The sequence below is a fragment of the Agelaius phoeniceus genome, chromosome 2, assembly GCF_051311805.1.
Source record: "Agelaius phoeniceus isolate bAgePho1 chromosome 2, bAgePho1.hap1, whole genome shotgun sequence".
NCBI lineage: Eukaryota > Metazoa > Chordata > Aves > Passeriformes > Icteridae > Agelaius > Agelaius phoeniceus.
The window spans coordinates 40008068-40024599 of NC_135266.1; the positions used below are offsets into that span (position 1 = coordinate 40008068).

The following is a 16532-nucleotide window of genomic DNA, read 5'->3' on the forward strand; positions in this document are numbered from 1 at the left end:
GAGTTAAGCCTGTTACAGTATGCCATTACATTAAAAAACATTTCATATGCTGACATCTCGAGGAAACATCCATAGTCTTTCATTCTCTCGCCAAGTGGATTAAAGCTCATAGAGAACTGCCCTTCTCCAAGCAAATACCCACAAACAGTAACCAGAAAAAATTCAGAAGCTCAACATAGGAGGTCATTAGCTTGAGCATAACGTTATTTGTAATATATTCTCTACTATACCATCTTCTTTCCTTCTTGCTCCAAGAAATACCTACAAGAAATTCTCAAAAGAGCGTGCATGCATATGCCTGTACACAGTGGTGATGGGGAGAGGCCTTCACTGCTGGGCATACAGCAGGCAGCAGACTGGCCCATACAGAGGGGAGAAGTAGAACAGACTTCAGATGCTAGCTAAGCTCTCAGTCTTATCTATCCTAGGCTCCTGACAGCAATCTGAGGAAAAAGAGGTCTTTTTTTCCCTTAGACTTCTGCTCTGAACCAACTCCTACACAGACAGTTCCTATAGCTTGATATTTTTGCACAACACAGGAAAAAGCAGTATACAGATGCTATTTCAAAGAAAACACAATAGATTATATCATAGATTTGTAAGTGAATCCAAAAGGAGATTAAGATGGGTATTACTTAAGCAAGTCATTTTACAATGTAATGGCAGTTAGCCATAAACAAAAATAATCATACAGATAAAATGATAGCACACCAAAGATACATCAATATAGACAGCTCTGGCAAAGTCACACTTAATCCCCCATGTGGAAACAAAAACAGTATAAAAAGCCTTAATAATAGATATTGTCTAGTAGGAAACACAAAACAGCAGTGACAGAAACTGCCAGAACTCAGAATCTGTCAATTCTGCCTTAAAGAACTGTTTTCAAAAGTTGCAGAGATCTGAGGAAATAGTAGAAAGTAAAGGGTATCCTGTGAAAAGACTGAAGGGAAAAAAGATACAAATATGGACTACATTAGAAAAAAGATCAAAAAATAAGATCAATACATGTTCACGTAAAGAGCTTAATTAGAGAGTTCAGTTGCATCTTCCACAAGGGTAGTTAACTTAGGACAGTTCAAAATTTGATAAAATTTTAAGTTTACTGTAAGCTCATATCGATTTTGAAGTAACAGTGGCTGTCAGTAACTGGAATGTGAGCACTCCCTATACAGCCCTCTAGCCTGATTAAGTTTGAAAATACTTCTCATGTTGCATCACAGAAAGCAGAAACCAGCCAAGGGTTGAGAAGGCCATCACATTTGTAATGCAGCTGATCTTTTAATGTTATAAAGGAAAAACAATATATTTCAACACAAGTAAAGGAAGCCTTAGAGCCATACCATCTCTTGCCAGCTCCAACCAAGCCTCATGAGCAGAAAGCTGCTATAGTTACACAAATTGTTTAGTTGCCAGTTACTAGTGGCAAACATAGTTCCCAGATAATCCACCTATGCCTAATTCTTCCAAACAATTCACAAGTGTTTAATTTTTCCTGAAACTAAAAAGGGTTAGTGGAAAGCAACCACTCCACCTTGTTCACTGAGTTGTTTTCCATTCAGTTTTGTTTGTTTTGGTGGGGGTTTTTGTTTCTTTTATTTCTTTCACTTCGTTCCTCAAAGATAAAAACCAAACCAACCTGAAACACAAATCATTTGATACGCTAGAATCAAATTTGCTAGAGGTTCTTTTGGTTTTTTGGGGTTTTTTTGCAGGAGTATATTATTCTTCATCTGAGTATGTGACAGTACAATTGGTTTCAGGCATTAAAGAGATGGAGTAAAGGACAGAATTCTGCAAGCTGCAATCACACCTGCCAGCTGGTCATTATCCCAAATTTACAGCACAATTGTTACACCTTCAGTGACTGTACTGTGATCTAGATATAGTCAGAGGGCAGAGGAAGGACATCTAGAGAAGCAGCGGAGTACACTCCTCTGCTCCAGAATACACATGGTTAAGCAGATTGGGTCCCTCTCTTCAGAAACACTATTAACAGAAGTGCTTGAGAGACCTCAAATAGTCTAAAGAAGGTCATACAGGACACACAAAAACTCTCCACCAAGTTAATATTATTCATTGGAGAAAGTGCTTGTTAAGGGTCAGTGGGACTAATCTAAATACTTGCAGTTAGCAGGGAAAATGCAACAACCAAGCAAGGAAGGAAAAGCTTCTGAACTTTCTTGTAAATACCTTTCATCCAAAACTAGTTTTGGATGCCTGTGAGAAGCCAGAAGAGCTATGCACAGGAGACTGGAAGGAAAGGCTATGATGGGGGAAATTAGCTAGCATTAAACTGTAGAATCTTAGCCATCTTGGGAGGAAAAAAAAAAGCCCTGTTAAAACTTTTTATGCAGAAAGAATAAAATTACCAAGCAATTAAAACAACTTGGAAAAACTTTAAACCACACTCAGCTCTGGTTTTACACTATAGAATTGGACAGATTCCATATAAAAATCTTGTAATAGCCTAACCTAACTACCTACCTATGTTTAAAAATTTAACTGCCTCCTCTCATACACACAAGCAAATCACTGAGAAAGTCAAGTTCAGCCCTGAATCGAGTACTTGTGGGGTAATTTCCTAAAATAAATCAAGCATATTGCTCAACTCTAGTTCACAGCTTTTAAAAGAAGGGTTTCTATATACACTAAGGTTTAAAAGCTTGCATCCACTTAAAGAAATATGTCTTTAGAGGTCTGCTCCTAGCCACTAAGAGCAATTGAATACTTACTTAAAAATAAACAAGCATTTTGAAAATAATGCATATCTAAGGCCACAAAGGAATGTTACTAAATTGCCATCTCCAACCCTACAGCTATGCAGGTATCATCATCAACCCCTAGGCTCCCGAGCTCCTGCCATAGGTAGGTTCTTTAAGAGCTACACCAAACCCCCAAAGACCTCTCAACCAACAGGCCAGCAAAGCCAATCTAACTCTCAAGCTACATCCTTAATTGGCTGCCTCCCCCAAACCACACATGCCCCAGCTATTCTAACTTACACAGACATTTCCTCAGAACACAGCCCAGAGAGCTCAGCTTGACCTAAACACTTCCTTGTATCTTGTAAAACTAGGAGAGAGCAGTAGTGTCATCTGGTATAACCTATTCTTGTCATGATTTGTTACTTCCATTTGATAAAACTTTTGACTCTTGAAAGCCCAAGAATGCAGGCTATTCATTTATGAGAACTCAATCCTAGATTTCTACATTTGGCTTAGAGTTTCCTATGTCTAGCAAATTTTTGGAAAACAGATAGTATTTTGGAAAAAGCATCCTGCTTTGTCTATTATTAATTGCAAAATAGCCAAACTGATCTACAACAGCCGTAGCAGTCATAAAATAACTTCATATTAAAAAAAGAAAGATCAAACAACAGAGTACCTTGTAGAATAGAAAGCCCACTGCACACTCACTTTGAGACCTCAGAGACAAACTGCCTCCCCTTGGGCACCCAACCCTAGGAAACCTCCTGAGGTGGTTTAAGGACACAGCATACAACAGCAAAACAGAAAATTTACTTATTATTTAGATATGGCTTATATGTGCATTTTTAAAGGCTTACATGCCCTCATGGAGGAAGGAAATCTCCTCGCCATGCTGGTCAGCTTGTAAATAACCCATTGATACTGAGCTTTACAGGCAGAAAAAGGTCTCAGTGTTAAATGGAGACATGGAGCTCCAGATTTCAGGCAGGAGAAAACCATCATATATCAATATTTGCTGTAAGAAGTCTAGTATGGGAAGGAATGTGTATTTTAGCATTACTAGAAAATACAGTAAGCAATACCCAACAGTAACAGCCAGACTAGCACATTTCTTTTCACTATACAAATTCTACCTCTGCTAAGATTTTTGCCCCTACACTTTCAGAGACTTGGATGTAAGATACCATAAGAATAACCCCTTTATCTTCATGGTGTATCTAGTATTAGCCAGCAGTATTCCTGAGTAGTTATAAAACTAACGAAAATTATTATTTCTTTTTGCATGTTTTCATTACACAACAACTGTTCCCAAATCTTTATTTCAACTCATTTGACAACAATTTCCTGTGTGTGGAACTCTACTGATGGGGTAGGTATAAAGCACATAGGAAGCAGACACCCTCACATGACTGCAAGACTTAATCTCTAAGGCTGAAAACAGAGCTTGATAATAGAATATTGTACAAATCTTGTAAACAGAAAGGGAAACATAACACTTCTGTATTTCTTTTCTCTAAGGAAGCACTTTCCCTTCCTTTGTATGCTCAGAGTGCTGAACAGCCAAGCCCTTGTAACTGTAAGCAGATTCTCCTGAAGCCATCTGCAAACACAGCTGTGGCACAAGGTTCTGTAATGCACACTGCACTTCAGTGTCCCTTCTCCCTGACCAGACTGACAAACACCCACGATTCTAAGAACAGGAAATCTCTTTCGTATCTGCCAACATAGCATACAAACTACAAACAAGGAAACACTCATCCACCTAAGGCTAGTTTTTTAAGCTCAATCTTTCCTATATCCAGGTAGCTTCTCCTCTGTGCCAGTCCCTAAAGCTTGTTAGTAAGCCAGGCATGGGAATACAACCAGCTGAGAAGCTACTCACAAGGAGTGGGAAAAACATTCTCAGCCAGATTCCAGCCTAGCTTATCCAAGATATCCATGCAGTAGTGCTGGCACAAGCTGGAGGGAGGCAGGAGCAGCCTGTGGTCAAGACCTAGCAGCTGCAGAAAGTTGGAACAGTTTCTAATGGCAGCAGCCTTAAGAGGTCCAGTAAGGCTGGCTGGCACCTGTGAAATAGATCACAGTACTGTAACACTCTATGCAAGCTGGGGACAGACAAAATAAATTAAACCACAAAGAGTGTTTCAGAACAAGAGTGACATTTTTTACCCAACATAGACTTTATTGAACTCCCAATTTTTTTTTTCCTTTCAAAACTTTTTGTTGTACTTTTTCCCCCAGAGTGCATAGCACTGCATGCCTTCCCTAAAAATTCCAAAAAGCTACTCCTGGAACCAGAAATCTCTACCTGAATTACACTTTAAGAGTGCTTGCCAGTACTAAAATCTGTAGTTTACATACCAGAAACAATCACTAAACTCCAGAAGTTAGTGGCTACATTCATCTCCACAAATTGGCAATCATTTGAACTCCCTTCCCCAGTAGCAAATGATATCCAACCTTGCTATCCCATCAGCCTGATACTTCTGCACTTAGGAACAAGGGTGAAAATATTTCTCTGGAATAACACCATGCTAAAAATAACATCACAGGAGAGAGCAAGGGTCTCCCACTATACAGATAACTTCCATGACTTAAAAATTTTGGGTGCACGGATGGCAGAGAAACTTTCCATACATTTAATTCAATTACTAGAAAACTTACCTACACTGATAAAATCTATATCAGCAGTTTATTCCTTAAGTCAGGATGTATAGTATTTGTCACTTCCTTTTACATTATTTTAAACAGTCCAGAAGCTCTCTTTCAAGAGTTTCATGACTGAAATATAAAAGCCATGTCCCATACACATTTTCTGATGACAGCCTTCTTTCAACATCAGGTTTTCTCACAGCTACAGAAGTGCAAAGCATTTAAAATGAAATTTTGGTTATATTCTAAGCAGAACCCATTCTGCATAAAACCTAAACAGAAGTGACAGGCACTACATTCAAAACAGAGTGGAGAGTCAAATCCCCAGCTCAGTGTTTCTGCACCTTTCTCAGGTCCTTTATTAATTCCCACATGAAAGCAGCACAAGAAGTTAAGGACATCTCAGTAGTAGCTACTAGCCCTTGCAAAAATTGTTGGAGTTCCAAGCACAGTCAAGTTTGAAGATGTCAATTTCTTATTTGTCTATGTCAGCAAAACATAAAAGAATGTATGAAAGCAATTTCCATGCAAATTCATTTTATTAGAAGTTTCCCAATATATTGTTGTCTTGATGGTGACCTTCAGGGCTATAAATCACTTCAGTGATATAACTCATGAGTGCTATTAAGTAGCTATAAAAACATTTTGTTTTACAGAGGTGCCACTAACGCAACATTTTCAATACTGCGTGCACTGATGCTGTCAGACAAGACCCTTGAGATGCCAGAGAGAAGGAAACAAAGAAGGCCTTTTACAGGCTCCAAAGGACTGACATCAGTCTTAGAACTACTTAGTAGGAAGAGCAGAAGCTTTCCATATCTCTATACACATCCTCATAGCTACCAAAATCAGATGTCAAACAGGATGGGCCCTCCATTAATGTGAAGTCATCTCCAGTTAACTCTGGTTTTCAAAAAGCTTCTCTTGTGTACACCTTCACAGGAAAACAGGTTTACTAGGTGTATTTCCTAAGGAAAAATACTTGGGCAAAATACATGCTGTTTTCCTCTTTAATCCATTTTCAAAATTCCCTGCCCACAGAAACCACCTCTTTTACATGATTCCTAGAAACAGGTGAGGAGTTCCTTACAGTATTGCTATGAGGCAACATTTCTAGAAAGAGGCCCATCCCAAACCCTCAGGGGTGCACTGGGCAAAACATTTTCTGTAATTCATTGCACTCTTCTCCACTGGAACACTACACAAATTTTCCTTTTCAGGGAAAAAAAAAAACTGTAAATTCTTTCTACAGCAAACAATTAAAAGTGCATTACACTACTTTTCCCATAAAGAAACTAGCTGCAGCGTCATTCAACTGTTACACAACACAATGTGCAAATGCTGTTTGGTCTTATATAAAATAGTATCTTTCTCTTAATACAATCTGTAGAGGTAACAACAGAGGTGAAAACACAGCAGGTGCCTCAGTGAAGCTACTCCACAGGCTACAGAATAAGGTTTCCTAGATAATTTCAGGTCTTCATCAAAAATATTGGTATGGTTCTACAACGAGTTTATTGCATTTCTATGAAAAGCAAGAAAGAGAAAACCACAGTAAAGCTTTAAGCAACAGCAGAAAGCACCATAAGTATATGGGGTTAAGGGGGAGGTGGGGGGAATGGGGAGGGAAGAGAACTCCTTTCTCTGTTAGCTAACATTTTACAACCAAAAATAGCACAAAACGACCCTCTATCTCACAGTTTTCATAAGCTTGTGTTTAACAGAGGGAAAGAGCAGAAGGAAACTGAAATCACAGAACCTCAGAATCAATCAGGTCAAAAAAGACCTCTGAGATCATCGAGCCAAACCTATGGCTAAACACCATCACGTCAACCAGACCACGGCGCTGAGTGACACGTCCAGTCTTTCCACGAACACCGCCGGGAACGCTGACTCCACCATCCTAAAGTATCACATAACCCGGCACACCAGCAGAAAATTAACTTAAAAAAAACCAAAACAAACAAAAAAATCACGGTCTCCTGGCAACATGCCGACGGGACGTACCACGGAAGGGCCTCTCGGGTGCCGGGAGCCCGCAGGCACAGGAGCCGGGCTCCACAGCCCCCGGCAGCCGCCTGCTCCCGGCCGCCTCTCGCCGACCGCCCCCGGCCCACCCGGGGCCGCGGCCCAGCCCACACAGCGCTCCTCGAAGCCGCTCGCCCAGCCGGGGATCCCCGCCGGTCAACGGGGAAGCTCCTCGGGGGAGACACCACCCCCCCTCCGCCCTCCCGCCCTCAGAACAGCCCCTCGCCCGCCGACCCCATCCACGGAGAGCCTCCACCACCCGCAGCTCAGTGCCCCCAGGCCGCCGCGACTCTCGTGCCGGCCCCGAAGGCGACGCTCACCCCCGGCAGCCGCGCCCGCCGGCCGCCGCAGCGCAGGAGCGGAGCCAGCGCCATGTCCGCGGCCGCCGCTGCCCGGCCGCCCTTTCACCCGCGCCGCCGGGGCCGGGCCGCGCGCAGCCAATCCCGGCGCGCGCCCGCCCGCCGGGGGCGGGGAGGGGCGCGAGGGGCCCGCCGCGCGCCGCACGTGCCCCTCGGGGTCGCGCTTGCGCGTGCCGCTCCGGGCGCGGCTGCGCGCGCCCGGCGCGTGGGGCTGACGGCGGCGGGACCGCGCCCCGTGCGCGCGCACGGAGCCTCAGGGCATCCCCGGCTGGAAGGGACCCGCAAGGGCCATCCCAGGACAACTGCTGGCCCTGCACAGGGCAGCCCCCGAGGCACTCCATGGGCCTGAGAGCATTGTCCAATGCTTGAGCTCTGCCAGCCTGGCGCTGTGGCCCCTGCCCGCGGAGCCTGTTCCAGGGCCCAAACACCCTCTGGGGAAAGAACCTTTTCCCAATACCCGGCCTAAACCTCCCCTGACACAGCCTCGTGCCCTTACCCTGAACGTATGGGGCGCCTGCGCCTCCAGGAGCCGCAGCAGCACTGGGAGGGGACCCATCCCTCCCCTGGGCTTCCATGGGGAGAAGGTACAAAGTGCAGCTGTGACAAGCTCCTGCCCTACGAAGCACAAGCACGGTCAGCATGAGAGAGATGCTGATCATCCTGTGCTTCACATCATCCGCAGCATGTACTTGGCTGCTTGGCTTCCTAGCACACCAGAAACTCTGAGTCAGCTCCTTCTGAAATTACCTGTGCTGCCAGGTCCACGTTCTCTGCTGCAGGTGTGCTGGTCTCAGCTGATGGACATGACAGAGCAGTGCCGAGCCCCAAGTAAACTGTCATGCCAGGAAATGCTGTAAAGGTTTTACCACGGTGAGGGTGGGTACGTGTCACTGTGACCATCTCAGACCTCTGTTGAAATGCAACAGAGGCATAAACTGCCCACAGCACTGAAGCATAGAAAAGACACAGTCCAAGCTGTCCAAATGAAATGAGTGTTCACAAAGCATAGGAATAATAGAGTTTTTTCCTTTAAATGGCATTATTTCTACCATTTTTCCCTACCATGGTGATTGGAGAAATTAGGGTAAACTCAAGCCTTCATCCTTACTACAGTAGCAGATTAAGACTACGTTTCCTGAGGCTGAAAAACAATTATTCCCAGTTAAGAAAAGGGAGTGGGTCATAGTTTGCCCTTCACCCAAGACATGCTTTACAACAACCTCCTGATAGGGTTGGAAGACAGCAAAAAAAAAAAAACCCACATCCATAAAGAAAATGTATATGAGCAATGCACACATTTAAGTTAGGAATAACCCCCTCAGACCTTAGACCAGTCTAGGTCCTTGGGCAGTTAGAAGGTGCTTCCTATTCAGCCAGATGATTATGTAAGTGCAGGTTTTACCAGATTACATCATCCCCTCAATTCACACATCATTACATAACAACCCTTATATTTTATACCTTTATAGCCCTCAGTAAATTCTCTCAGGCTATATATACTATATGTACAATCACATTCTGCTTATTCCCATGCTGCAGGGAGACACCAGAGGCGGGCAGAAGCTCCAGGCAACTGGGTTCACCCAAACATAGATATTTTCATAGGACACTAGCTGCACAGTCCCCTCAGCAAAGCACAAGTCCCTACTTGCATTTATGCAGAATATTGAAAATTTTGGCCTAGTTTTATTGTTTGGCATCACTTTTTAAACCTCTTATGTCACTATTTACATTCAAATGGAACAATATAAAAGCTGTGACAAAAAAAAAAAAAAAGAGAACACTAGTATCTGAAGGGAAACTGTCAGGAGGATGAAGCTAGGATCTACTCAGTGTGCTGGTCAATAAGATGAGAAGCAAAAGGAGAAGCTGAAACACAAAGTTCCACCTGAACGTGAGGAAGGTCTTCTTTACTGTGAGGGTGACTGAACAGTGGAAGAGAATTCCCCAGAGAAGTTGCAGTCTCCTTCCCAGGAATTACTCAAAAGCCATCTGGAATCAATCCTGAGGAACACCCTGTAGGGGTCCCTGCCTCAGCAAGGAGTTTGGACTAGAAGACATCCAGTGGTCCCTTCTAACCTTGACCATTCTGTGAACTCTGCTGCATACCAAAGATTTGTGAAATCACTTCTCTCCCTTTCCTCCCAAGCAAGTAGCAAAAATGAAATCAGCATTGGTTCCCCCTCTGTTGCACACGTACACATTTGTTCTGCTGCATTAACAACAACCTCACAGGTGGGATCAATGCAAGAAAACTCTTCTGAATGTCTAGAGCAGGTCACCTTATTTTCAGTTGATAGTCACAAGCAGACCCTGTAGATTTTTTCAGTAGATGCGGAGAGCCTTGAAAGTAGAAGAGACCAAGAGCAGAAGGGTGGTGGACTGACCACATCCACCAGAGGCACTTCCTTAGGTACATCAGATGCAGGGAGATACACACCACAACATGGTGTTACTGCTTTAGAACAATATCCCGAGGCACCTGACGTCAGTTCCTCCTGCCCTCATAAAGCAAACAGTCACATGGCATCCCCGGCATGTTTTCTTTCCCTCTACAGAGGAGATTCTCTTTGCCAGCCCGGCTGAGGGATGGCAGCCACCTACAGAGGCGCATCAAAGGAGGCCCCCCACAGCTGCAAAGGGAAACTGTCTGGGATTACACACAGACACCACCAGCTGGGTGCATAAAGAACTTGATGAGAAATGGCCTAATGCAAGCCTGTTTCCATGTGAAGCTAACCCTCCTTGCGAGTCGAAGAGACTGGGGCAAAAAAGAAAAAAAAAGCTAATCTCTCTGCACATGAAGTTTTCTGCCTTCAGTGTGATTTGATTCTGACTGACATGTTTCTACTAGCAGTCTTTTTGCTTATTCTGTTTTGTAATGGGTAGTGCACACAAAATATAAAATTTTGTTTCTGTAAGAAAAGGAAGATGTAATGGATCAAGATGATGTAATGGATCAAGATAATACACAATTACTATTGAACATTCAAAAAAGAGAGAACTTACACAGCATCACTGCTAAAGAAATTGTAGATATTCAAAAATTAAATGTGAAACTAAAAGATCTAGAATAATTAAATGAGTTTGGATAAAAACAAAGACCTTATATCTGCATGCCTGTAAGCACATTTGTAACATCATAACTCAATATAAATCCCAGTCTCAGTGAAGCTGTTAACACACAGAAAGTTAAGCAGGTTTATAAGACACTGGAACACTGTGCAATTTATTCTCTCATTATTTTGAGGGGGTCCTAGAGAACTGCAGCTTTGAGTACTGAGAATTTCTTTGATCCTTTCATTAGAGCAGAGAGTTACCTTCATCTTCTAACATAACCCCAAATTCAGACAGAAATCATAAGTTGTTGTATCATCACCTAAATTTTAAGCTGTAACCCAGGGAGAAAACTGGAGCAATTGCAATCCTTCATCTAATAGGGAATATATTGTATCAGGTTTACTGAACATGAAATGCCTTATGCACAAAAGCCTGTGCCTGAAGAACTCAAAGATAGAAAAACTCTTTGAAGTATCTGTTATATATTCTGTAAACAGCCTTTTCTTCTATCAGCATTCTGCTCAACACTCTACAAGAGACAGAAATTCAGCCTTAGAATCAGACTAGTCAATATCTCCCTACATCTCTCTGCTATGTACCTACAGAAAAACCTTGACTGTGAGGAAAGATCCCTTGTGCTAGATTCACCTGAGAGTCAGGAGCTGGAGGGGTTTTCAGGCACCCAGAGAAATCCAAAAGCCCAGCCACAGACAGGGGAGGTGAGGAGAGAGTGCAAGCTAAGAGCTCCCTACCCATCTGGGGCACCCTAATTTCAACCCCATACCCATCTCTCAGGCTTTGGAGTACAGTGTGGCTCTTTGGAGGCGGCAGGAACACCCTTCCCCCTTTAAGGCTCCTCAGTGTTGACCCTACCACATAAACAAACAATTTAGGGCTGACTTGATCCTTAAATTAGCCTCCTGGCCTCCAGGGTAGCTTGAAGCTTTGCATGCCTGTGGTCTCTTTCTCCAGGAACATGAACATCATCATTCAACTTCCTCAGCCTTCAGGTCTCCTCAGGAAAGTCCTGAACCTCCCTGGCCTCAGAAGCAATGGAAGCACTACTAATCCATTCTTAGAGGGGCTTGACCTCATCCTTATCCCCTGGATTCAGGGGTGGCATTATATTGCAAAAGTTCTACTGGCATTACATTGCAAAGGTTCCATATTGCTAGAGTTTCATACCTCCTTGATGTTTCTCATAGGCAGCTCCTCCAGGCACTGACTCTTCGTCATCCTCACAGCAGCCAACTGACTCCAGTTCCCCCCACTCAACCAATCCACTCTTTTATAGCACTCTTCTGATTTGCTACAGCTGTGGTCTGTTAACATCAGGCCTGCTCCTAATCCTTAATAATTGGCTCAGCTGCAACTCTTTAGGCAGTAAGATCACTTTCTATACTACCTTTATTTACTTATGGTCTATCCCCCTACAGTGGCATCCCCAAGCCAGGTAGAGGATGGTGAAAACCCAAGCCAGGTTGCCTTGTTCTGTGATCCCCTTGCCCCCCCCCACCCCCCACCTTACCCTCTGCAACCACATAGTTTAAGAGGAGAGTTCAGGGAAATTTGGATTGTTCAACACTTGCTCAACCCAACTGACTGCTTCAGCATGCCAGTTTCTAGCTGCTGGTCACACACCCCCACACCCATTCCACCCATGCCAGCCATTCAGTCCCTACACCTCTTTGGGGGCAGCATGAACTGGCCCCAGGCACCCCAGAGGAGCCTCAAAGCCCAGGGAGGGGTGACTCAGGGAGCCCTCACCTACAAGGCACAGTCTTGTAGGGTCTGAACAGGTTGGGCAGACCTGGGAGCTGGTACCAACCTCCATGAACAGTGCTAGGTTGCTGAAGGCAGGGTGATGACTTGGGTGGTCTATCCTGGAACTCCTGTCAGGTGGAGCAGCAAGAGGCCGGGCTGAACACAAAGCAGTGACAGTAGAGCAAAGTTCAGCCAGGAGGCAGAAACAAAGACGACTGAAGACAAATATACCTCCAACAATATAGCTTGAAGCAAGGCTGAAGGCTCAGGCCTGAACTGAAATGGATGTCCCAGGATGTGGGCAGAGGATGTGGGTGAGGGTCCCAGGTGAGGCTGGTCAGGGACATTAAAGGTCATTGATATATTCAGTGTCCCAACACCCTGTCAAAGTTTCTCACTGCAGCACAGGGCTGGATGGGGAGAGATGCAGAAAGGAGCTCACACATTAGCAGGGTGAGAGTCCTTTTGTCTTGGGGACTATGTCTGGCTTCCTCCACTCTGAGGATTTGGATCAAACACAACTTTTAACTTTTTCACATCCTCAGGATTTTAGAAGCTCATTGACAGAAGCACGATGTAAAAACCAGGAGTTAAGCTCCCCCTGCTTCAGGCGTAGCTGGAATCTGCACAGAGCCTGCAGCAGGGAGGGCAGGCAAAGGCTGGGAAGCAGAGCACCTATCAGAAAATTCCAAGCAGCTCTTGAGGTGCAACCCTAAATGGCACATTTTGGGAAGGCATGGCACTTGGATGTGATGAAGTGATACCACTTAATGAAATTTCTTACGAGATTAGCACAGGAATCTCAATTGCTTTGACATAGAGAAGTGATGTCTCTGTGGGAATTGTGGTTTTCCTTTGATTTAGTGGACTGAAGGGCTCTGCAAGACTGCATCAAAGTAGCAGAGACCCAGAGAGTTCTTTAAGGAAGAAAAGGATGAAAATCTGAAATTCACAGAGAGAAGCCAAAAAGAACCAAAAAATGTATTGCAGTGTAGCCTGGAAGTAAATGCCACCTTAATGAAATACTGAAAGAGACTCGTAGTCTGGGGAGAGCTCAGACTGTGCCAATGTAAAGATCTTATATTCTCTTCAGGAGCCTTGGGACAAGGGTGTTACAGAGCCAAGATAACCATGATGGCTCTACAAGTCTGAGCACATATAAGCTCTGAGCTGTTCACTCCATTGTATAGAAATTAGCTTTTGCTTGGAACCTTGCTGAACAACTGCAGGGGCTGTCACACTTGTAGGACCAAGGAAAAGTTAACACAATCATAGGATTGCTGTTTATCACCTGCATGATGCCTCTAGAGGTTCTATATGATGGGCAGGTCATCTGTCTGGGAACCAGGGAAGTGACTTTTAAAACCAGAGAGGTCCAGAGCACTTGTTGTGTGTGAAATGCACTAAAGAACTCTAGTTCATGGACAAAAGTTTTGCTGAGTTGCTTGTCTGTGCTTCTCTGTGCTTCTCTGTTCACGGTGAGTGACAATGGGCTTGCCTAGTAGTCTGACATTTACTGCCTGCTTGTAATGTGAATACAGTTTTAAACAGCTTTGGATCCTTTCTAAGGCATTAGGAGTAACCCCAAAGATTAAAAACAAATTTGTAATTCATTTGGTTGAAAAAAACCCGCATGTTGTCAGTACTAACAAAGATTTGCGCAATGGCTGTCGGGGCTGTCAAGCCCTAACAGAGTCCTGGTGAATTCCTGCTGTAGTATTTATTGCCTGAAGGTTCACTGCTCAGTAAACAGAATGGTACATTTAAATTTAAGATTGCTTTTAGAATTTGCTACTCCTGGGCACGGACAGGCTAAAGGAGATGATGGAATTCCTTAAAAGAGGCAATAAATTCAACAGGGCTACATCATTTATTTGGATTCCAGCCATGGCATGAAAGCTTGGAGCAAGAGAAGCAGGTTGGTTTGATCAAAAGGAAAAGAAGCTTTCTTCTTGGGCACATACTGCAACCATACCCCTGACTACAGAGATGGAAATGAAACACCGAGGGAGGAAAGGGGAACAGGCATGAGAGAAAGTATTTGCTCGGCTCTGTTCCTGATAGTGGCAGCCAGAACTGGCAATTGAAACCATCTCCGGTGGGTTACAACTTGTCTTGCTATGGCAGCAATATTACCCATCTCCTCCGATTTCTGATGGACACACTGGAAATTTCAAGCTTGTAAAAAGCAGTTCAAGAAGGTTGAATCTCAAGGTCAAACAGCATATTCATTTAGTCACAGCTCTCTGACACAAAAAGGTCTCTATTGTGTGGGATTTTCCCATCATTTCATTTTCCTTGGAATGAATAATATCTTCTGTATATAGCACATTTTACACACAGGTGATAATCCTAATATCAAGCATGAGGATACTCCTGGCAGGTCCTTACTTTGCCTGTGAAGTCTATTTAAGCCCCCTGAGTCTTTACAACTTTTCTCTGGTATGAATTTCCCAATGCCCACAGTATCGTATTCCTCCTTGGATCCAGTGATGACAAGGGAGGGCAATGCATTCACCATAAGGTGCTAGGAAGTGCTGGATTTTGGTATTTTGAAGGATGGTGGAGTTAACAAAGACCAGATTTTGAGGTATTAATTTCAGGAACTCCTGAGCACAAATAAGATGTTAAACACTGAGGGAGGAGCACTACAACCACTACTTGCTCTCTCTCTCTCTCTGTCTTTTCTAAGAAAAGGAGGGTTCTGCTCCATTCAATCCAGGATCCAGATTGGTGACTGGGCAGGGCTGTGATGGGGCCGTAATTGTCCTGGTCAGCCTCACTGCACCCATGTCATCAGTTCAATCATTTCAGCCCAGGTCTGGGTCATTAGGCCTGCTCTGAGCTGCCTGTTCCTGAATTATTGTTCAGATTTTCTGGGATGACCTTGGACCCAACTCATGACCTGATGATGGTTGGACTGTCAGTGGGACCTATTGCTGTCACCACCCCACTGGGCTGCTGTGGGACTGCCTCACCTGGGCTGTGTCCACCCTCAGCTCCTGGCTGACATGATCCCTGAAAACTCACCCCATTTTCCATGCTTCCTCCCCTGAAGTCTCATGAATCCACACCCCGTGTTCAGGAGCCCCATTTCAGCTTGCTGGATTGTTGATGAGACCTGTTGCCTTCAAAACTGTTGCTCTGCTCACCCAACAGTGAGGGCACTGCCATGCCTATGCTCTGATCATCCTCAGCTCACCTTCCCTCCTGAAGCAGCCTTGAGACTGCTCCTCTCTGACAGTCTGTAGGGATTGTAGGAGAAAGGGAAGTCTGCAAGGGATGGTTGGGAAAGAGAGGGAGATGGAAAACTCTGGGGAAGGTAGCATTCCCCAGCTGCCACCACTAATTCTCATATTTCTGATGGCTGATCTCAGCTGTGTCAGAGAAGATCACAATGAATGTGCTGTTTCTCCAACACTTCAGGAGAAGCAGTGATAGTTCCCACTCTTTGGAGCTAGGTACATTCTCTTCCCATTCATCTCATTCCTGCTGAGAGCTACCTACTTTGAAAAGGTCTCTGTGTGGTGGATCAGCCTCCTTTAGGACTGAAGGAAGATCACTTTATTCCCTGGGGAAATGTCCAAATTCTGGTAACTACTGCCTCGCGAGCAGACAAGTACCTCTATCCTCCTACCCCACCTCTGGAATGGCCTTATTTCTCCTCTTTTTGGGGTTTTTTTTTTGGTGTTTTTTTTTTTTTTTTTTTTTTAATAAAAGTACCTTAACAAGCCCACATGAAGCCAGATGCCATTTCCACAGTTGTACCTTGTAAAGAGAGCACCAGTGAGACTCTATCTCATCCAAATCCAGCAGTGGGGAAGATACCCTGGTCATCCCTGGAGGAACTGAGGAGAAGGTGATGAAGGCAGAGCCTCACTGAAGTGATCCACCGGGTCAGAGTGACATTAATATTTAGAAGAATGTGTACAAACAGCAGGGATATCCATAGTTACAC

General features: G+C 44.2%; 1 protein-coding gene across 1 annotated transcript in view; it reads right to left on the minus strand.

Annotated features, from left to right (window-relative positions):
* The window catches only part of PCCA (propionyl-CoA carboxylase subunit alpha), a 273150-nt gene extending 265282 nt beyond the window's left edge, over nt 1-7868 (minus strand). Inside the window, exon 1 of the mRNA XM_054654777.2 lies at nt 7712-7868. Within this exon, the coding sequence (XP_054510752.2) occupies nt 7712-7765 (54 nt within the window). The 5' untranslated portion in view covers nt 7766-7868. The remainder of the gene's footprint in view (nt 1-7711) is intronic.
* Between the last annotated feature and the right edge of the window lie 8664 nt (nt 7869-16532).